Source organism: Balaenoptera borealis (assembly GCF_965194805.1).
Source record: "Balaenoptera borealis genome assembly, chromosome: 5".
Classification (NCBI taxonomy): Eukaryota; Metazoa; Chordata; class Mammalia; order Artiodactyla; family Balaenopteridae; genus Balaenoptera; species Balaenoptera borealis.
Genome location: NC_138862.1, coordinates 128653885 through 128674941, shown reverse-complemented (window position 1 = coordinate 128674941; position 21057 = coordinate 128653885). Strand labels below are relative to the sequence as shown.

Below are 21057 nucleotides of genomic sequence, written 5' to 3'. Positions count from 1 at the left end.
TTGATTAGTCTTGCCAGACTGTACATTTTTTTGTCATGACAAAGAACTACCTTTTGTTTTGTTGAGCCTTTCTTCTATATCTTTGTTTTCTGTTTCATTAAATTCTGCTTTTATTTGTATTATTTCTTTTTATCTACTTGTTTTTATGTTCTTCTTTTCTAACTGAAGACAGATGATCAGTTCATTAATTTATTTTTAACTTTTCTTATTTTTCTGATGTAACTATTTCAACTACGAATCTCCTTTTTATACACTCCTTTTGCTGCATCCCACAAAGTTAGCTGTATAGTCTTTAATTTTACTTTTAAGTATTTTCCAAATTATATTTTGATTTCTTCTTTGACTCATGAGTTTTTAGAAGTTTCTAAATATTAATATATAACGTTTTTGAAAAGCTGTCTTTTTATTATAATTGTCAGAGAATATGGTTGTAGGGTGCCAAGTACATGAAAAATGTACAGACTTTTTTATGGCCTAGCATTTGATCGATTTTTGTATATGTTCTGTTTATATTCTTCTGTTTGGAAGTTATATTTGTATATGTTTATTACATCAAACTTAGCGGTTATGATGTCAGTTCTTCTTTAGCCTTACTATTTTTTTGTCTCCTTAATTTATTACTGAGGTAAACATGTTAAAAGTTGTCCTCTATGACAATGGATTTGTCAATTTTTCCTTGTGGTTCTATTTTGGAGCTATATTAATAGGTACATATAAGTTTAGCTGTTATATATATTGAATGAAACCTTTTATCATGATGTAGTTAATTTCCTTATCACTAGTAATAGTTTTGCCTTAAAGTTATTAATATAGCTATACCAGTTTTGTATTGATTAGTATATGCCTGGTATTTTAATTTTTTTCATATTTTTATTTTCAATCATTCAGTGCTCTTTGGTTCTTAGGTGTGTTTTTTTGAAAAGCATGTAGACTACTACTAGTTAAACCTTATGTAAAATATTTTCTGTGTGGTTACAGTGCAGAAGCTGCTGAAAAATGGCAGAAGAAGTGGTGGTAGTAGCCAAATTTGATTATGTGGCCCAACAAGAACAAGAGCTGGACATCAAGAAGAATGAGAGATTGTGGCTTCTGGATGATTCTAAGTCCTGGTGGCGAGTTCGAAATTCCATGAATAAAACGGGTTTTGTGCCTTCTAACTACGTGGAAAGGAAAAACAGTGCTCGGAAAGCATCGATTGTAAAAAACCTAAAGGATACGTTAGGTAAGTTATTTTTGTATTAAAACAAGAATGACAATACTTTGTTTTAAATGAATGCTAGAGCTTGGTTCTTTGTCCTGAATTTTGGCAGCAGTGAGCAGAATCGACTAGAATGTCCCAGGGCTGGGATTTCAGCTAGGCAAGGTAAATTTGGCTCATAGCAGGGGTATTCAAGTCAGGTGTGTTCAAGGAGACCAGTGAAGGTCAGTTTCTGTAAATCTAGCTGGTAGATCTGGCCAGAGTTCAAGAGTCAAGCCAGAGTGATGCTGACCGTGGAACTTAACTCTGATCTTCTATCAGGGGCTCCTTGAACCATGAGTGCCTGTTGGAGTTTAGACAGATTCTACATCTAATTGAGATAGGGATAAAACGAGCGAGATGCAGAATATCCTCCTTGTCATCAAGGCAACTTATTTTACAGGATACATTGCTTCATTTTACATCTAATGGCTTATAGTTTGAACTGTGCTTTTAAAAACAAACCATCATTTTATTCTTATATTTGATAAAAGAGTTATAAATTGTGCATTACTGTATATTAGCATCTACAAAGCTTCTGTCTTATTTTGTTTCTCTTTTTTCCTCTTCTTTCTTCCCCTAACTGTAAAGTTAGTTTGTTTTTACTGGCCTTCCGTTAGGGCCAGAGATAGGGGAACCTACTTCACATTGGGCTTGGCCAAGCTGTGATAGGAAGGAAATACGTGCAAATGAGGCCTACTCTGTCTCTCTCTCTCTCTCTCTTAATTCTCCTTGGCTGACAGGAAGGAATTGGGAGGGACAGAATTTCCCTCATATTCAGGCAAGCATGCTGTTACTTAATAGTTTTTGGTATATATGTAGGAGAAAAAGTAAAATTTCTCCTTGAAAAAAGATAGTTTGAGAGTAATGTGGCATGATTGATGAATATGGAATATTATTGACTAACTGCTTTATATTAGTTTTTATTTCTTATTCAGCATTATTGTTATTCTATTGTTATTCTATTCTAAAGGTCATTTAATAAATGGAGTTACTAATCTGAATTTTCACCATGATACTTAACTGCTTTAACTAGGTTTACTTTTTTTTGAGATTTTAAGGTTTTGCAAATAAGGCCATTATTATTAGTTTTTAATAGTAGTTTTTGAATAGAAGACAATTCACATATGAATGGAAGACAGTTGGAAAGAGATTGTCCTTGAATAGCTGAAGAGACCAAAGTTAGAATCACGAATACTTGTGATTTTGTGAATACTGGACATTTATTTAAAGCATGTTGATTCGGTGTATTAGGGAAAATTAAGGTAACTTCTATCAAGAAGGTATGCCTCATAGTGATGAAGGCACAGAAAGGACTAGGGCCACACCTAGATAAACTTTTATGTTCCTTTTTAAAAGGATAGTGGTATCCTGAGAAGTATAGCAGATGTGACAGTAATTAACAAAAGATAGTGAAAAAACTAATATAGAGCAAAGAGGAAAAACACCCCAGTTTTAGATGTGACTGCATATGAATTTTAAAAGCCTTATTAGATACAGTTTTTATTATTAATACTCCTGGGAAACATTCCATACTATTTTCTGATATTATTGAGACAGTTTTAGCAAGACTATATCTATTTAAGTTCTAGGCTATTGCTGTTAACTTTATTAGTATATTACAGTTATTGCTGTCTATTCCAGAAGACTAGTGATCTGTAGTTAGCCTGTATAATGATGTAAGTCCAGCTTTTGCATCCGACAGCCTTCTTTCCTTTCTCAGAATTTCTGAATCCCTTTTAGGTAACTTAAATGTCCCATATAACTAATGGATTTTTTTCACAAATGATTGATTGTGCTGATGGAGACATTGTTTGAAGGTTAAGAAAGAAAGGGAGAAAACAAAGGAAAGAATGAATACATGAATATATTTTCAACTGTTGAAAAAAAATACACGCTTTAAAGCTTCTTCCAAAATAAATATGAATAGTAAGGTCATATTTGTGGCCATCATGATATACTTGTTTTATAGGTTCTGTTAGAGTTCAGGGGAAAAATGTTTTGGGAAGAGAGAAGCCTCAGGAAACCTTTCTATTGCCTGGGTGTAGGCCAAGTCACATGGATTGGGTGTGGGGAGTTTCAGTGTTGCAGAACCAGGAAGTTCACCGAGAATTATCCTGAGCTGTGTTAACAAACTGACGAAGAGAACAGGGGATTTTTTTTCAGAATGGATTGGTTAAAGGTCTTTAAAGATTTTTTCAGTAAGTTAATCTGTTTATTAAATCTGTAGTTTTCTTGTAGTTTTTGAAATAGAGTTTTCACTTTGTGAATTTAAAGGAAAACTATGGAGAGAACATGGTGGGTTTATATAGGCTGGTGCTTTATATTGTTTATGAAACATAAGCTAAGTGGTGATACATCAAATATTAATAGCTTTGACTTGATAAGTAATTAAAAATTTTTTAATATCAATGTTTAACAAACAGGAAAAGGATATAAATTATTTGAGTTTGATGCAGTTAGTTCTTTGAACTTAGCATAGACATTTGAAGTGAATTAAATCAATTGTAAACATATTAAAAACAGGAGGAGAAAAAGGCTTTAAGTGAGCAAGTTCCTTCATCCTCAACATTTGAAGTAACATGATATTGTTCTGGTGCTTTTTACTTAGATTTCAGAGGACCGATGTAGAAGATAATGTTTAATAAAAGCATCAGTAAAGAGAATGTTTTGACTTAATGTTGGATTGCTATTGCTATAGCTATTGCAATTGCTATAGCAATTGCTAGAAAATTGCTGTTTTGGTTAATGTGAGACTTGATATTTTGAAATGAATTGTGAGAGCAGCTGCATACAAAGAATATGAAAACATTGACAGAAAATAGTGAATTCTTAGATTGTTTTTGAGTTCAGGTCATAAAGTAATTCTAATACTAACAAGAACCTCATCTGTGTATCTGCTGATAGCCTTTTTATACTCTTTATGATAGTGAACTTGATTTGGTCTCTTTGAACAGTTGCTCGGTGGTTCTAGGAAAATGAACAGAGGGATTGTTGTAGAAGTCTCTTATGTGTAAGGAGTCTAAGGAAACAAAGAGTAACCTGTCAAAAGATTTCGGGGCAAAGGGCAAAATGGAAAGGGAGTATAAAAGCACTTTGTTGAAAAAAAAGTTGTAATTGTAATATTAAGACTCATTCATTTCTTTAATTAACTCTGGTGGCCAAGTAAATCCTTTTAGAATATATCTCTTTTGTTTACTTTTTGGGGAGTTGTTAAAATTTTAGATCCATTTTTGGGGGTTAGTTTTCCTTTTAAAGAGCTTACTTATTCATTCATTGGTTGATCAACATTTTTATTGAGAGCCTACCCACTGCAAGCCACACAAAAATTATAGAATGAAAAACTAACACTAACTGTCACAGAACTTACATTCTGGTGAGGAGGCAGGTGGTGGTTGTTATTTATTATTAATATTTCATATCTGAGTTTGATATCTAAGTGATGTTGACCATAAATCAACTAGAAGTGGTATAAAAAGAATATACTGTATCATTGATACAGTGATTTAATATATACCATCAATACAGTATAAAATTATCTTACTCTCTATAGAATCTTAGAAAGTTGATAGTTATTCTTAAATACATGTGTAGACTGAGAGTCAGGATTTGAGATTTATAACCAAAATATTCCTTTCCTCACTGCCTGCAGTAAGCCAAAATTTATATTTATTTAGCTTTGTAGCTGTTCACCCACCTTTTCCCTGAATAGACTTGAAAAGTAAGAGGAAACAATATATGTGCTCCTTGTGTGGTAGCCAGAATACCCTTGAGAACAAAAAGGGCACATTGTTTTAGATAAAGCAGAGAATAATAAAAAGCAGTAATTTATCTTACTTCATATAAATCAAATGAACAGATAAAAATACAAAAAAATTAAATAAAAACCTGTACTGGAAAGAACATCATTTATATGTATTTAGAATTCCTTTGTTCTGCTCCCAGATATATCACTTATTGGCCATGTGGCCAAGGGTATGTAACTTTCCTGATTTCCTGTTCCTTATTTGTAAAGGAGAGAGTTGGGCAAGTCCAGATGATCCTGGAAAGTCCCTTCTGACTCTGAAAGTCTTTAGTCCTGGTAAACAACTGATCAGTCTTACATGTGGTATAGAAATCAGGGTAAAGTCCATAAGGGAGAAACTGGTTTTGAAGAAGGAGGAACATAACAGAATTATAGTTCCCTAAAGAATTAGCAAGAATCAGTAATACTTTCTTAGGCCTCATTCTATTGAACACTTGTTTACTCTGTGATTTAGATGGAAGGGAAATGACATGCTTAAGGTAAAGACCTAATGATGGAAGTATAACTAGTACTTTGAGTTCAGAAATTTATTTGAAAGCTAAAAACTGAGAAATAAACAAGATGAATAGAAACAGACATTAATGTAAAATTCTACATTAAGTTTTTAAAAGGAATTGGAAAAAGTTGCTGAGAATCTGTCCTGGCTGCAATTTACATGAGTGCAAGACTTAGTAGGAGCTGCTGTGATAATGTAGGTGCTAAAAAAAAATCTCAACACACTGTGTGATGGCATTGATTCAAATCTACGAGGCACTCAGGTGAAGGGATGCAGTAGTTCCCTTGTGTGTGTGCTGGCCAAATAAAACATGACATCGTCTATTCACTTTGGATGAATATACTTTAACAGTGATATTGAGAAACTCAGATGCTTCCAAATACTAGCATGAAGTATATAAAAGGATTTGGAAACCAGGTTACATAAAGAATAGTCATGGGTACAAAGATTTGCCTTAGGGAGAGGACAACTATTGTGTGAAGATGGAATATTTACAGTGCTTAACCAGATTCTTAAAAACTTTTGAGGAGTTAATAGTACATTGTTTTGGTCAAGAAACAGTGCTATAGGAAGAAAGAAGCAAGACTAGTGGATTGTAGTGAGGGGAAGATTGAAAGCTATACTAATGCTTTTGTTTTTTTTAAACTAAGCTAATGATAAAAGTGACTGCCTCAGAGTTACGCACATCCTCAGTGCATATACCTGAGTGTTTCCCTCCCAACTCTGAAAAAGTAAATGCCAGAAGCACTAGGAGGTAGGAAAGTAATAACCACCACTGATTGAGTGCCTGCTAGGTGCTATGCACTGTGCTGAGTGCTTTATATATAAACTTTAAAAAATTCTTTACAAAAATTTTCTGAGATAGGTACTTACTGCACACCACCATTTCACAAACAAGGACACTGGAGTTTAAAGAAGATTAAATAACTTGACCAAGATCAGATTAACCAGTAAGTAAATAGCACTAAAGTGTAAACTTAGGGTCTCTTTTGTTAAGAGTTTCCCTAGTGCACACATTATGACTATAGAGTAGGGAAAAGATTAGAGTCAGATAAGTAATGGATTGAAAAGATTTGATGCAAAAGGGACTGATTAAAATTAGGATTGTGGTGAACTAACTGTGAAGCTGGGAAAAATTTAGAAAAGATAATACATTGATCTGAGGGAGCCTGCTTGTTGTGGAATGATCTAATTGTTGCTGATGATAACATACTTGAGAAATTAAGAGATACTGATACTTTACATTTATATAATTTTGTAATGTACTTTTGCATCTACTCTCTCATTGATAGCATGAGATTGGAAGGACTATTTTTAAGCAATGGAAACAAAGGGCAATAAACAGGCCCTTCTGGAAGATTTGTAAGCAGGGGAAGATTATGATTGATTATGTATGCATTTGTCAGTCATTCACAAGATAAACAGGACTTTGTGTTGCACAGAAAACAAATATTCTAAGCTTATATTCTTTCTCTGAACTATTTCTGGCCTCTAAGATTAAAATAGGTTGTTTTGGTGTTTTCCCACTTAGGGCTTTAATTGTTGGGTCTGTCCAAAGATTCTTCACAGTTTTTTTGGACAAGGTTGATTAGTCTTAGACATTATATTTTTCAGAATCAAAAGAAAAATATTTTAGAACTAGCCTTTATTTTCAGGTTTAGAATTTTATATTTGCTTATATCAGTATTCAGTTTAATCAGTTTAATAAACACATTGATCATCTGCTGTATATACAGTTCTACATAGTATAGGAAATGCAAAAGATCAGTGAGACATTAAAAATGCTCCTCTCTGGAAGCTTATGCTCTAGTAGATGGGCTTAAAAGACAAACACAGGAAATGCTAGTATACAAGTGCCTCAGAAGTACAAGGTACTGGGGTACTTAAAAAAGGAGAGCTTACATATCATTGAGGGTGACGATGGGGAATGAAGGATGTTGAAAAACATGAAGCAGAAAGATAAATAAAATAATAAAGTTGTTATTTGAAATGACACTTCTTGAATGGGTAGATTTTTGAAAGGCAGAAGTTTTAATAAGGTTTTGCTAAGAAACTAACAAACAAGGTAAACTAAGTCATGAAGGTAGAAACATCTAATTCAGGGGATTTAAGTGGCCCATTCTTATTAAAATTTAGGGTAGTTTTAGTGCAGGGCGTTATAGAAAAATGCTTTTGTTTAACATTTACTCTGTGTACTGTACTATTACTTTACATTATTTTATTCAGTTCTCACAACACTCATGGTAAGTGCTGTTTCCTCCATTTCTGAGCTCAGAAAAGTGAAGTAGCTTGCTCAGGTTTCCACAGTTAGTAAGAAGCATACCTGGGATTTGAACTCAAAGGCTGTTTCAAGGTCTACACTGTTTTCTATAGTCTATACCAGGGGTGCCCAACTCCTGGGCTGCGGACCGATACCGATCCGCAGCCTGTTAGGAACCTGGCAGCACAGCAGGAGATGAGTGGCAGGCCAGTGAGCGAAGCTTCATCTGCCGCTCCCCATTGCCTGAACCATCATCATCCCATCCACGCCCCACCCCGTCCTTGGAAAAATAAAATTGTCTTCCTCGAAACTGGTCCCTGATGCCAAAAAGGTTGGGGGCCACTGGTCTATACCATAAGCCTGGAAAGGAAGGCTTGAGGACATTCTAGAGAGGGCTGTGGATTCCAGACAGAGTATTTCTCTTAATCTGTTAGGCAGGAGAGCCACTGTTGGTTTTTGAGCAATAGGGTCATGTGATTGTAGCTGTAATATAAGATTAGACTGGATGATGTGGATGATGGGCTGAAGTGAGATAGATTGGATTAGTAAAAAAAAAACTAGTTAGTGGGTAGTGAAGGCTCAAGCACAACAACATAAGCCTGAACTAGCACATGAATAGTGGAAATGGAAAGTGTTGGCAGAAAGGACATATGATGACTTTAAGGATTTGATGTGTGAATCTTCTAAGAAAATAATTTTTATGATGTAAAATTCATGAAGTTAACTGTTTTAAAGTGTACAGTTCAGTGGTATTTAGTACATTAACAATGTTGTGCAACCATCACATCTGTCTAATTCCAAACTATTTTCATCACCCAAAAGGAAACCCCATTCCCATTAAACAGTTGCTCCCATTACCCCTTCCCTTTAGCTCCTGGCAACCACTAATCTGCTTTCTGTCTATATGGATTTACCTATTCCGGCTATGTCATATAAATGGAATCATACAATATGTAACCTTTTGTGTCTAGTTTCTTTCACTCAGCATACTGTTTTTGAGGTTCATTCATGTTGTAGCATGTATCACTACTTCATCCCTTTTATGGCTGAATAATATTGAATTATATGGATATACCACATTTTGTCCATTCATCTGTGGATGGACATTTGGGTCATTTCCATCTTTTGGTTATTGTGGATAGTGAAGCTATGAACACTTGTGTACAAGTATTTATTTGAATACCTATTTTCAGTTCTTTTGGGTATATACCTAGGGGTGGAATTATGGTAGTTCTGTGTTCAACATTTTGAGGAACCATCAGCTGTTTCCCACAGCAGTAGCACCATTTTACATTTTGACCAGAGGGGTTCCAGTTTCTCCATATCCTCATCAACACTTATTTTCCTTTTTTTTTGGTTTGGTTTAATTTGGTTTTATTATAGCCATCCTAGTAGGATGTGAAGTGGTATCAGTATTTCATTGTCGGAGTTCCCTGGTGCCACAGTGGTTAAGAATCTGCCTGCCAACGCAGGGGACACGGGTTCGAGCTCTGGTCCGGGAAAATCCCACATGCCATGGAGCAACTAAGTCCGTGTGCCACAGCTACTGAGCCTGTGCTCTAGAGCCCGTGAGCCACAACTACTGAGCCTGTGTGGCAGAACTACTGAAGCCTGTGCGTCTAGAGCCCGTGCTCCACAGCATGAGAAGCCTATGCACCGCAATGAAGAGTAGCCCCTGCTTGCCGCAACTAGAGAAAGCCCCTCACGCAGCAACGAAGACCCAGCGCGACCAAAAATAAATAAAATTGATTCTTTAAAAAAAAAAAAAAATTCATGTGGTTTTGACTTGCATTTCCCTAATGACTCATGATGTTGAGCATCTTTTCGTGTGCTTTTGGGTATTTGTACAATCTCCTTGGAGAATTATTTATTCAAGTCCTTTTTGAGATAGGTTGTTTTTCGTTTTGTTCGTGGGTTCTAAGAGTTCTTTATATATGTTCTGGATAGAGACCCTTATCAGCATTATGATTTGCAAATATTCTTCTCTAATTCTGTAGGTTGTCTTTTCACTTTCTTGGTAGTGTCCTTTGCACAAGTGTTTTTTATTTTAATGAAGTACAGTTTATCTTTTTTTTTTTTTTTTGGTGTCAAATCTAAGAATCTGTTGCTAAATCCAAGGTCATGAGACTTTTCCCTATGTTATCTTCTGAGTGTTTTAAAGTTTTAACTCTCCATTTTGAGTTAATATTTGTATGTGATATGAAGTAGGAATCCAACTTCGTTCTTTTGCCTGTGGATATGCAGTTGTCCCAGCATCATTTGTTGAAGAGACCATTCTTTCCTCCATTAAATGGTCTTGGCACCCTTCTCAAGGTCAAAGTCAAAAAATATGGAGCAACTGGAATAGAATTGAGAGTTATTTCAGAACTCTCAATTCTTTTCCATTGGTCTATTCATCATTCCTTTTATGCCAGTACTACACTGTTTGGAGTACTGTGGCTTTGTAGTAAGTTTTGAAGTTGGGAAGTGTGAGTCCGTCAACTTTGTTTTCCATTTTCAAGATTGTTTTGGCTATTTGGGATAACTTGCGATTCCATATGAATTTTAGGATCAGCTTTTTCCATTTCTGCAAAAAAAAGGATGTTGGTACTTTGATAAGGATTACATTGAATCTGTGGATCACTTTGGATAGTTTAGTCATCCCTTGGTATCTGCAGGGGTTTGGTTCCAGTACCCCCTGCAGATAACCAAAACTCAAGGATGCTCAAGTTTTTTGTATAAAATGGCATAGTATTTGCATTAACCTACCCTACACACATCCTCCTATATACTTTAAATCATCTCTCGCTTACTTATAATACCTAATACAATGTAAATTCTGTGTAAATAGTTTCTGGTGCATGGCACGTTTACGTTTTCCTTTTTGGAACTTTCTGGAATTTTTTTTCCCAAATATTTTTGATCTGAGGTTGTTTGAATCCACAGATACGAACCCATGGATACTGAGGGCCACCTGTATTGCCATCTAAAAATACTAAGTTTTCAAATGCATAAACACAGAATTGTTTTCAAATGCATAACCACAGCAATATTTTATAGTGTTTAGTGTACAAGTCTTGGACCTCTTGGATTAAATTTATTTCTGTATATTTTATTCTTAATGCTATTAAAACTTGAATTTTAAAATTTCCTGGGACTTCCCTGGGGGCACAGTGGCTAAGAATCTGCCTGCCAATGCAGGGGACATGGGTTTGAGCCCTGGTCCGGGAAGATCCCACATGCTGCAGAGCAGCTGAGCCTGTGTGTCATCACTACTGAGTGTACGCTCTAGAGCCCGTGAGCCACAACTCCTGAGCCTGCGTGCCACGACTGCTGAAGCGTGTGTGCCTAGAGCCTGTGCTCCGCAACAAAGAGATGCCACCACAATGAGAAGCCCATGCACAACGAAGAGTAGCCCCGCTCGCCACAACTAGAGAAAGCCTGTGCGCAGCAACGAAGACCCAACGCAGCCTAAATAAATAAATAAGTAAATAAGTAAAAGATAAGGAAGGAGCCCAGTAAGGTTTGGGGGTTTAAGAGCACAGGAAAAAAAAAATTTCCTCTTCAGATTGTTCATTGCTAGTATATAGAAATACACTGATTTTTTTGTGTTTTTGTATCTTTCAACTTTGCTAAGTTATTGGTTCTAGCTTTTTTGTGTGTGAATTCTTTAGGATTTTCTATATAAGATCATGTCATCTGTGAATAAAGATTATTTTACTTCTTCCTTTCCAGTTTGGCTATCTCTTATTTCTTTATCTTGCCTAATTGCTCTGGCTAGCACCTCTCATACAGTGTTAAATAGAAGTGGTGAAAGAGGGCATTTATGTCTTGTTCTTGATCTTAGGGGAAAAGCTTTCTGTCTTTCTCTACTGAGTGTGATGATAACCATGGTTTTTTCATAAATGCCCTTTATTGTGTTGAGGAAGTTCCCTTCTATTCCTAGTTTGCTGACCATTTTTACCATGAAAGGGTGTTTTATCACTTTTATCATGAAAATCCCAAATTGGTACTTGCAGTACTTTTGTGGACATTTGCCAAGGGCAAAAAATTCGAGTTGCTAGCAGAGGTCAAACAAGGTGACCTCTCATTTCAGCTCTCATACTGCAAATAAGTGCCCTTTTTGAAGTTTAATGCCACGTGTGTGTGTGTGTGTGTGTGTGTGTGTGTGTGTGTGTGTGTGTGTGTGATTTTACTGTTTAAAATGGTGCCCAAGCATAGTGCTAAAGTATTGTCTAGTGTTCCTAAGTGTAAGAAAGCTTTGATTTGCTTTATGGAAAAAATATGTGTGCTAGGTAAGCTTCCTTCAGGCATGAGTTTATAGTGTTGTTGGCCATGAGTTCAGTGTCAGTGAGTCAAAAATTTATATTAAATAAAGTGTCTTTAAAGAGAAAGAGACATAAAAAAAATGTTGTGAACAGAGTATCCCCTAGGAGCAGTGGTTCAGTATGCTAATTAAGTATTCATGGTCACTTTATAGAACAGAACCACCATGAATAACAAAAATTGACTGTTTGTTGAGGATATTTATATCTATATTCATAAAGGAAAGGATATTGGTCAGTAGTTTTCTTGTGATATCTTTATGTCTTTGGTATCTAGGTAATGCTGGCCTCATGGAATGAGTTATGAAATGTTTCCTTCTCTTTTGGTAGAAGTTTGAGAAAAAAATGTTTGGTAGAATTTACAAGTCAAGTTATCTGGTTCTGGGCCTTTCCTTGTTGAGAAGTGTTGATTACTGATTCAGTCTTTTACTTCTTATAAGTCTATCCACATTTTCTGTTTCTTCTTGAGTCATTTTTGGTAGTTTGTGTGTTTCTAGCAATTTTTTCTTTTCATGTAGGTTTTCTAATTTATTGGCATATAGTTGTTTGTAGTATTCTTTTATTTCTTTAAGGTTTCTAGTAATGTCTAGTAATTCAGTTTAGTAATTTAAGTCTTTTCTCTTTTTTTTCTTGGTCAGTCTCGCTAAAGATTTGTCAGTTTTGATGTTTTCAAAGGTTTCATTGTTTCTTTGTTGTTTTTCTGTACTCTTTGTGTTTACCTGTGCTCTAATCTTTATTATTTCCTTCCTTCTGCTAGCTTCTGCTTGATCTTTTTTTAGTTCTTTAAGCAGTAAAGTTAGGTTATTGATTTGAGATTGATTTTCTTTTTTAATGTAAGCTGGTAGAGCTATAAATTTCCCTGTGAGCACTGCTTTTGCTGTAGCCTATAGGTTTTAGTATATTGTGTTTTCATTTTCATTTATCTCAATGTATTTTCTAATCTCACCTGTAATTTTTTCTTTGACCTACTAGTTGTTTGGGTGTGTTGATTAATTTCCATATATTTGTAAATTTTCCAGTTTTCCTTTCTGTTACTGATTCTGAATTTCATTCCACTGTGGTCAGAGAAGATATTTTATATGATTTCAGTTTCATGGTCTTTTGTTCTATCCATTACTGAAAGTGAGGTATTGAAATCTCCAACTATATTGTAGAACTGTCAATTTCTCCCTTTAATTCTGTTAGTTTTTGCTTTATTATATGTCTTGCGGCTCTGTTGTTAGGTGTGTATATATCTATAATTGTTAAATCTTCCTCATGGATTGACTTCTTATCAACATATAATGTCCTTTGTCTCCTGTAACAATTTTTGTCTTAAAGTCTGTGCTCTCTTTTGTTACCGTTTTCATGGAATGTCTTTTTGCATCCTTTCACTTTCAAGCCTGTTTGCATCTTTGGATTGGAAGTTAGTGTCTTACAGATAGCATAGTGTTGGATCATATTTTTTTAATCCATTCTGCCAACCTTCACCTTTTAATCCAACATTTCAAGAAATTACTGGTAAGGAAGGCCTTCTGATACTTTGCTGTTTGTTTTTCTATATGTCTTATACCTTTTTTCCCCTCAATTCTTTTATTACTGCCTTTTATAATTGATTTTTTTTCATATCTTAATTGGAGTATAACTGCTTTACAACGTTGTGTTAGTTTCTGCTGTACAACAAAGTGAATCAGCTGTATGTATATATATATCCTCATATCCCCTCCCTCTTCAGCCTCCCTCCCACCCTCCCTAACCCACCCCTTAGGTCATCACAAAGCATCAAGCTGATCTCCCTGTGCTATGCAGCAGCTTCTCACTAGCCATCCATTTTACATTTGGTAGTGTATATATGTCAGTGCTACTCTCTCACTTTATCCCAGCTTCCCCTTCCCCTGCTGTGTCCTCAAGTCAGTTCTCTACGTCTGCATCTTTATTCCTGCCCTGCCTGCCACTAGGTTCATCAGCACCATTTTTTTTAGATTCCATATAAGTGCATTAGCATACGGTATTTGTTTTTCTCTTTCTGACTTACTTCACTCTGTATGACAGACTCTGGGTCCATCCACCTCATTACAAATAACTCAATTTCGTTCCTTTTTATGGCTGAGTAATATTCCATTGTATATATGAGTGACATCATCTTTATCCATTCATCTGTTGATGGACATTTAGGTTGCTTCCATGTCCTAGCTATGGTAAATAGTGTGCTGCAGTGAACATTGTGGTACATGTATCTTTTTGAGTTATGGTTTTCTCAGGGTATATGCCCAGCAGTGGGATGGCTGGGTCATATGGTAGTTCTATTTTTAGTTTTTTAAGGAACCTCCATACTGTTTTCCATAGTGGCTGTATCAATTTACATTCCTACCAACAGTGCAGGAGGATTCCCTTTTCTCCACACCCTCTTCAGCATTTATTGTTTGCAGATTTTTTTGATGATGGCCTTTCTGACTGGTGTGAGGTGATACCTCATTGTGGTTTTGATTTGCATTCCTCTAGTGATTAGTGATGTTGAGCATCTTTTTGTGTGTTTGTTGGCAATCTGTATGTCTTCTTTGGAGAAATGTCTGTTTAGGTCTTCTGCCCATTTTTGGATTGGGTTGTTTGTTTTTTTGATATTGAGCTGCATTAACTGCTTGTATATTTTGGAGATTACTCCTTTGTCAGTTGCTTCGTTTGCATATAATTGATTTTATTATGATGTACATTTTGTTTCCCTTCTCATTTCTTTTTCAATGTGTTTAGTTTTTTTCTTAGTGATTATCCTGTGGATTACAATTAGCATCTTAACTTTTTAACAGTCAAGTTTGAAGTAACGCAAATTTAGCTTCAATAGTATACAAAAATCTGCTCTTTTATAGTTTTGTCTTTATACATTGTGTGTCCATTAACCTAGATTTGAAATTACCGTTTTATATATTTGCATCTTAAATCATATAGGAATAAAAGAGGACTTACAAGCTAAAAACGTAACTGGTTTTTATATTTACAGTGTAGCTACCTTTACCACTGTTCTTCATATGACTTCAGTGTCCTTTCATCTCTGCCTGGAGGACTCTCTTTAGCGTTTTTTGTAGCACACGTGTAGTGTGACAAATTCCTTCAGTTTTTGTTTACCTTGGGAGTATCTTAACTTCTTCAGTTTTAAAGGACAGTTTTGCTGGACATGGAATTCTTTTTTTTTTTTTTTTAACATCTTTATTAGAGTATAATTGCTTTACAATGGTGTGTTAGTTTCTGCTCTATAACAAAGTGAATCAGTTATACATATACATATGTCCCCATATCTCTTCCCTCTTGCATCTCCCTCCCTCCCACCCTCCCTATCCCACCCCTCTAGGTGGTCACAAAGCACTGAGCTGATCTCCCTCTGCTATGCGGCTGCTTCCCACTAGCTATCTATTTTACGTTTGATAGTGTATATATATGGACATGGAATTCTTGATTGATACTTTTTTCTTTCAGCATCAGATTCTACCTTGTCCCTAGGGTTTGTTGTTGCTCCTTATTGTGGTTGTTTTGTTTGCTTGTTTAGTGACTTTTCTAAACTATTTTTATAAAGTCTGTGTCATTGTATGACCACTGAAATGTGTTCTTTTGCTTAGTTGTCAGCTAGTGTTTTGAAAGAGTTTTCTTAAACACGTGAAACCAAAAGAAAAAGAAAAAAAACCCTCTTTCAACACTTAGCCAGGCCATTTGCAACTCTTCCTTAGCCTTTACTTACTGCTTCTTCAGAGCTTGAAGGTCAGCAATAGGTGAAAGCTCGGGGTCTTCTCAGGCCTTTGCTGAACAAGTGCCAGTTCTGGCTATGTGTGTGGCTTTCTTGATTTTCTGGTATACACAGGGGCTTTTCAAAGCCCTTATTACCCCACGTGCATCCTTACTCAAACTTTTCCTTCCTAGGATTTTTTATCTGTTTCTTATCCTAGTTGTTGTTTCTTATACCAGTCTGCTGCATCAATTAAATGATTTCATCAGAAAACATCCTAGCCCTGGGAATGCTCCAAGTCAGGTGAAACCAAGGCAAGCCATTGTGCCGGTCCTTCAGGTAGCTTCCAGATAGGTTGAAATGCACAATTACAATTCTTTGTGAATAATATCTATATTGTTCTGTCTGGCATTAGGAGTTCAGTTTGCTATCCTCACAGCTACCGCTGATTTGGGATTTAAGAGATATTAGGCAGGCAGCTTAAAATGCTACAGTGCTCTCCTACTACAAAGCAGCAGCTTCTTTATTCACTAAGCCTAGCTAGTTTTTATAAGTTTTTTACTAGATTCTGGAATTCCGCAAAACTTGATTTTGACAGTATTCGCCAGCTCATTAATTACTCTTTTGGAGGGATGGAACCCTAGAGTTCCCCGCTGTGCCAGAAATCCCTGATGTATGAATTTTTCATGATGATGATACAGCATTAACCAGAAGGAAGGAAATTGGGAGGGAGGGAGTTAGTTGATTTATGGATCTTGGAGAGGTTATTTTTATTTGGACATGGAGGTTGTATTTGAGGTGCTGATGGTACATTCATTCTGTAGATGTCTAGTGACAGTTGGAATTGTAATGCTTGAATTCCAGCTTAGAGCTACAAAGAGACCTTGGAACCTTCTATGCAGAAGTTATAGAAAGTGAAAGTGTATGATTTCCTTGAAGCAGAGGCTAAGTCCAAGCATGGCATCTTGGGAAACACTTTCAACAAAGGAATCATTCACTTGTTCTTTCAGCAAACATTCACTTTGTTCCTGCTACTAGTATAGTTACTGCTAAGTGCTGGAGATACAAGGTAATAAGATCCAAGTTACTGCCCCCAGGAAACTCACTCCTTTATTAGATGGACAAGTAACCAAGTACAATGCAATTTTATAACAAGGTTTAGAGGAGCCCAGACAGAAGAACACAAGAATATTTAAACAGGTCAGTAGGGAAAACAGGAGACTCTTGGGGAAATTAAAGAAGGAGAAAATGTTGTACAGAGTTATCTGTGATCTTCGTTGCTGTATAGAGAGTTTGAAAAGACCGAGGGCTCTAAAAGGGAATGATTTGGCAGTGAAGAGATGACAGTTTTTTTTTTTTTTTTTTAAACCAATTCTTTCTTTCTTTCTTTCTTTCTTTATGGCTGTGTTGGGTCTTATTTTCTGTGCGAGGGCTTTCTCCAGTTGTGGCGAGCGGGGGCCACTCTTCATCGCGGTGCGCGGGCCCCTCACTGTCGCGGCCTCTTGTTGCGGAGCACAGGCTCCAGACACGCAGGCTCAGTATTTGTGGCTCACGGGCCCAGTTGCTCCGCGGCATGTGGGATCTTCCCGGACTAGGGCTCGAACCCGTGTCCCCTGCATCGGCAGGCAGACTCTCAACCGCTGCACCACCAGGGAAGCCCCCGAGATGACAGTTTTAATTGAGTAGTTTTGGTGGAGATAGAGAACCAGATTATAAGGCGTTAAGAGTGAGTGAGTGGTGAAAAAGTTGAAGGAAAAAGGGAAGACAGTTTTATAAAGAATGATGTAGTTAAAAAACAATAGCAGAGTTGAAGTAACTTTATTTTGGAATAAAAGTGATCTAAATGTGTTTTTAGACAATAGAAGGGAGTGAGTGGGAGGGAAACAAGGATGGCCAAGAGTCCCAAAAAGAGGCAAGAAAGATGGTAGGTATTAAGAACCCAGAAGGATCAGAGGTTGGGAACTTGGGAGAAGAAAAAGAGTAAGGATAATGAGAAAGAATTTTGAGATAGAAAGTATTTGAGAAATTTTACCTAGGAATGCCTTAGTTTTCTCAGTAAAAGTAGAACACAAAATCATGTGCTAAGAAGTGAGCAGCGGTGAAAATGCCTGACTAAAGTTGCTGTAGCATACATTTGTGCTGATAATACCATTTGGTTATTTTTTTCATTCTTTTAACAAATATATATTCAGCATCTCCTGTGTACTAAGCACTGTATGAGATCCTTGGGATTATATCCATGAACAAAGTCAGCAAAAGTTTCTGCTGTTGTGGTGGCTATGTGTGAAATGGGTGAAGGCAGACAAGCAAGTAAATAGTATATTATTTTAAAATAAACATGAGGTAAATAGAGCAACCTGGGTCTTGGGAACTAAGAAAGCAAATGGGAGGATTACCTAGATATAAGTACAATTTTATATTGCATATCAAATTGTAATTTAAGTTACTGTTTTATTTCTATACAGCAAGTTAATAGAATCTCAGTTAATAAAGTAAAACAAGAAGAATACGGGTTTGCTGGAGCCTTTATGTATAAGTCGTGAGGATGTAAAGAGAAAGAGTGAGAGGGAGGGAGGAAGGAAGGAAGGATGGAATTTGTTATCTTAGTTAAAAGGCTTGAAAGAATTACAGAATTGAAGATCCTTTCTTAATAATGAATAAATTGGTGTTTTTGATTATCATTGTTTTATATTCTCATTACCCTTTTTTATTTAAACAGGCATTGGAAAAGTGAAAAGAAAACCTAGTGTGCCAGATTCTGCATCTCCTGCTGATGATAGCTTTGTTGACCCAGGGGAACGTCTGTATGACCTCAACATGCCTGCTTATGTAAAATTTAACTACATGGCAGAGAGAGAGGATGAATTGTCATTGATAAAAGGGACAAAGGTGATCGTCATGGAGAAATGCAGTGATGGGTGGTGGCGGGGTAGCTACAATGGACATGTTGGATGGTTCCCTTCAAACTATGTGACTGAGGAAGGCGACAGCCCTTTGGGTGACCATGTGGGTTCTTTGTCAGAGAAATTAGCAGCAGTCGTCAGTAACCTAAATACTGGGCAAGTGTTACATGTGGTACAGGCTCTTTACCCATTCAGCTCATCCAATGATGAAGAACTTAATTTTGAGAAAGGCGATGTAATGGATGTTATTGAAAAACCTGAAAATGACCCTGAGTGGTGGAAATGCAGGAAGATCAATGGAATGGTTGGTCTGGTGCCGAAAAACTATGTTACCATTATGCAGAATAATCCATTAACCTCAGGTTTGGAACCATCGCCTCCACAGTGTGATTACATTAGGCCTTCACTCACTGGAAAGTTTGCTGGCAATCCGTGGTATTATGGGAAAGTCACCAGGCACCAAGCAGAAATGGCATTAAATGAAAGAGGGCATGAAGGTGATTTCCTCATTCGTGATAGTGAATCTTCGGTAAGTTGGTTTTCAAAGGTAAATGGAAATAGAACTCTGAGTATTAAAAAAATAAATAGAAGATTAGAGAAGTTAAGTGGCTTCCCTAAAATTAACCAGGTAGTATATTTGTTAAAATATGTAAAGTTTCTTAGTGAAAGTCAGTGTTCTTTCCAAGTGTATTTATTTTTAGTAATATATAGCCCTACACTGGATTATTTAGCTTTGTCTAGTTCTGTTGGTATTGCCTTCCTGAAATATTTTCTTTTGCATCAAACTGAAAAATGGAGCAAATTGAACACTGGTTTCTTCACTGAGAGTAGAACAATGCAGTAGACTAAACTGGGAAAACATTTCTTAAATTGCATAATGGATAAACTGTCATCCTTACAATAAAGGAAATCCCTGAATTTAAAAAATTGATATTTGCTTTTTTTAATAAATTGCTTGTTTGGAAGTTGGAATACACTCTTATGTACCTCAGAAACCCATTTGAACATGCACTGTATTTGAAGTGCATTTGCAATAAAAGATAAATTCTGTTCCAATACTAGTAAACCAATAAAACTGTAAAACCGTAAAAATTGCTAAGAAAATAGTTATGTGGGCTCTTTTGGGTACTATGTAGGATTTTAGAATTTGGCAATACTCATTTCCCTTAAAAATGGCCTTTATTTTTCCTTGATAAAGGATATCACTACTTTTCATGACTAGTATTGGCGTTTTTTGTGTACATGTATTTGTACAAAAGTTAACGTATGATTGTACAGAAGGTTGAAAGAAAGAAGAAAACCTGAGTGGTGTGTGTGTGTCTGTGTGTGTGTGTGTGTGTGTGTTTAAGGGGTGGGGGGTGGGAAAGATGAGAGGGCGAGATTGAAATTAATTGAACTGCCTGATGTGAAGTTCGGGAAATGGGGGCCTGTACATAACCCCTCGGAAAGAAGGTGATTGATGATAGGGAAGAGTGGTGGGATTTGTTTTCTGTTAGATGCCTGACCGGGCCCTACTTTCTAGGACAAGCAGTGGGCAGAAGGATTAGAAGGGAGTGACCTTGGAGTGGGTGGTAAATAACCATAAGATGTTTCCAAGAAACCCACTGTTTGAAACTTTGGCAGTAACTGTATAAGAGGTTGATATAGACTATTCAAAAGAGTGTTAGGTTAAAAAAAAAAAAAAACCTAAGAAAGTAGCTTGACTGCAAAATACTGTATATTTTCTTGTGGGTAATTGAGCATAGATATTATCCAAAATATACCATTAATTTTAGTAGTAGAATTTTTAAAGTAGAGGTCTCAAATAGGCATATTTCATTTGACCTGCACAGTGTTTTTAAACATTTGAATTCATTGTCAGTTTTTAAATATTGGGAGATTTAGTATAAGAATTTAGACATCAGATTTCCCTTTTAAAATTGGAAGGCCTGTCAATGTTGAGCCGTATTCCTACAAGGCAACAATTGCAGCTAAGTGGCCACCTCCTTTAGATTGGCCATGTACTGTTGTTCCCCCTATATAGCCACCCTGGCCATTGTTTACATTTCTTTTTTGCCCCTTATAGGCATTTGAGTTTATGACCTCTTATTAGAGTTTAAATTAGTTCTCATTTTTGTGTCCTTCATCTTTGAGATTGCAGAGTATTACATCAGCTACTCTGTAAGACAGCTACTGTTAGCTACTAATTGAAAAGGGGTGGATGTCTTGGATTTTCTCCTATGTCTCTCCAGTAGTTTGAATAGAGAGAAGATAGTTTTTATGCTTCAGATGTTAAACTAAAGGATTTGCCCTGGTGTTAGGTAGAGCATATTAGTTAAGAGACTTCATAGTGTGGCTGCTTCGATTTGAATCCTGGCTCTT

General features: G+C 36.2%; 1 protein-coding gene across 3 annotated transcripts in view; it reads left to right on the top strand.

The window, feature by feature from the left end:
- Positions 1-21057, top strand: part of NCK1 (NCK adaptor protein 1) — an 83448-nt gene that overhangs the window by 61477 nt on the left and 914 nt on the right. For 2 of the 3 annotated variants that reach the window (XM_082393464.1, XM_082393465.1), the window contains exons 2-3: positions 979-1222; positions 18513-19225. In XM_082393464.1, coding sequence (XP_082249590.1) covers positions 997-1222; positions 18513-19225 — 939 coding nt within the window. In that variant the 5' untranslated portion in view covers positions 979-996. Of the gene's footprint in view, positions 1-978; positions 1223-3299; positions 3439-18512; positions 19226-21057 lie in introns of those variants that run through there. The other variant, XM_082393466.1, reaches the window with a different exon arrangement.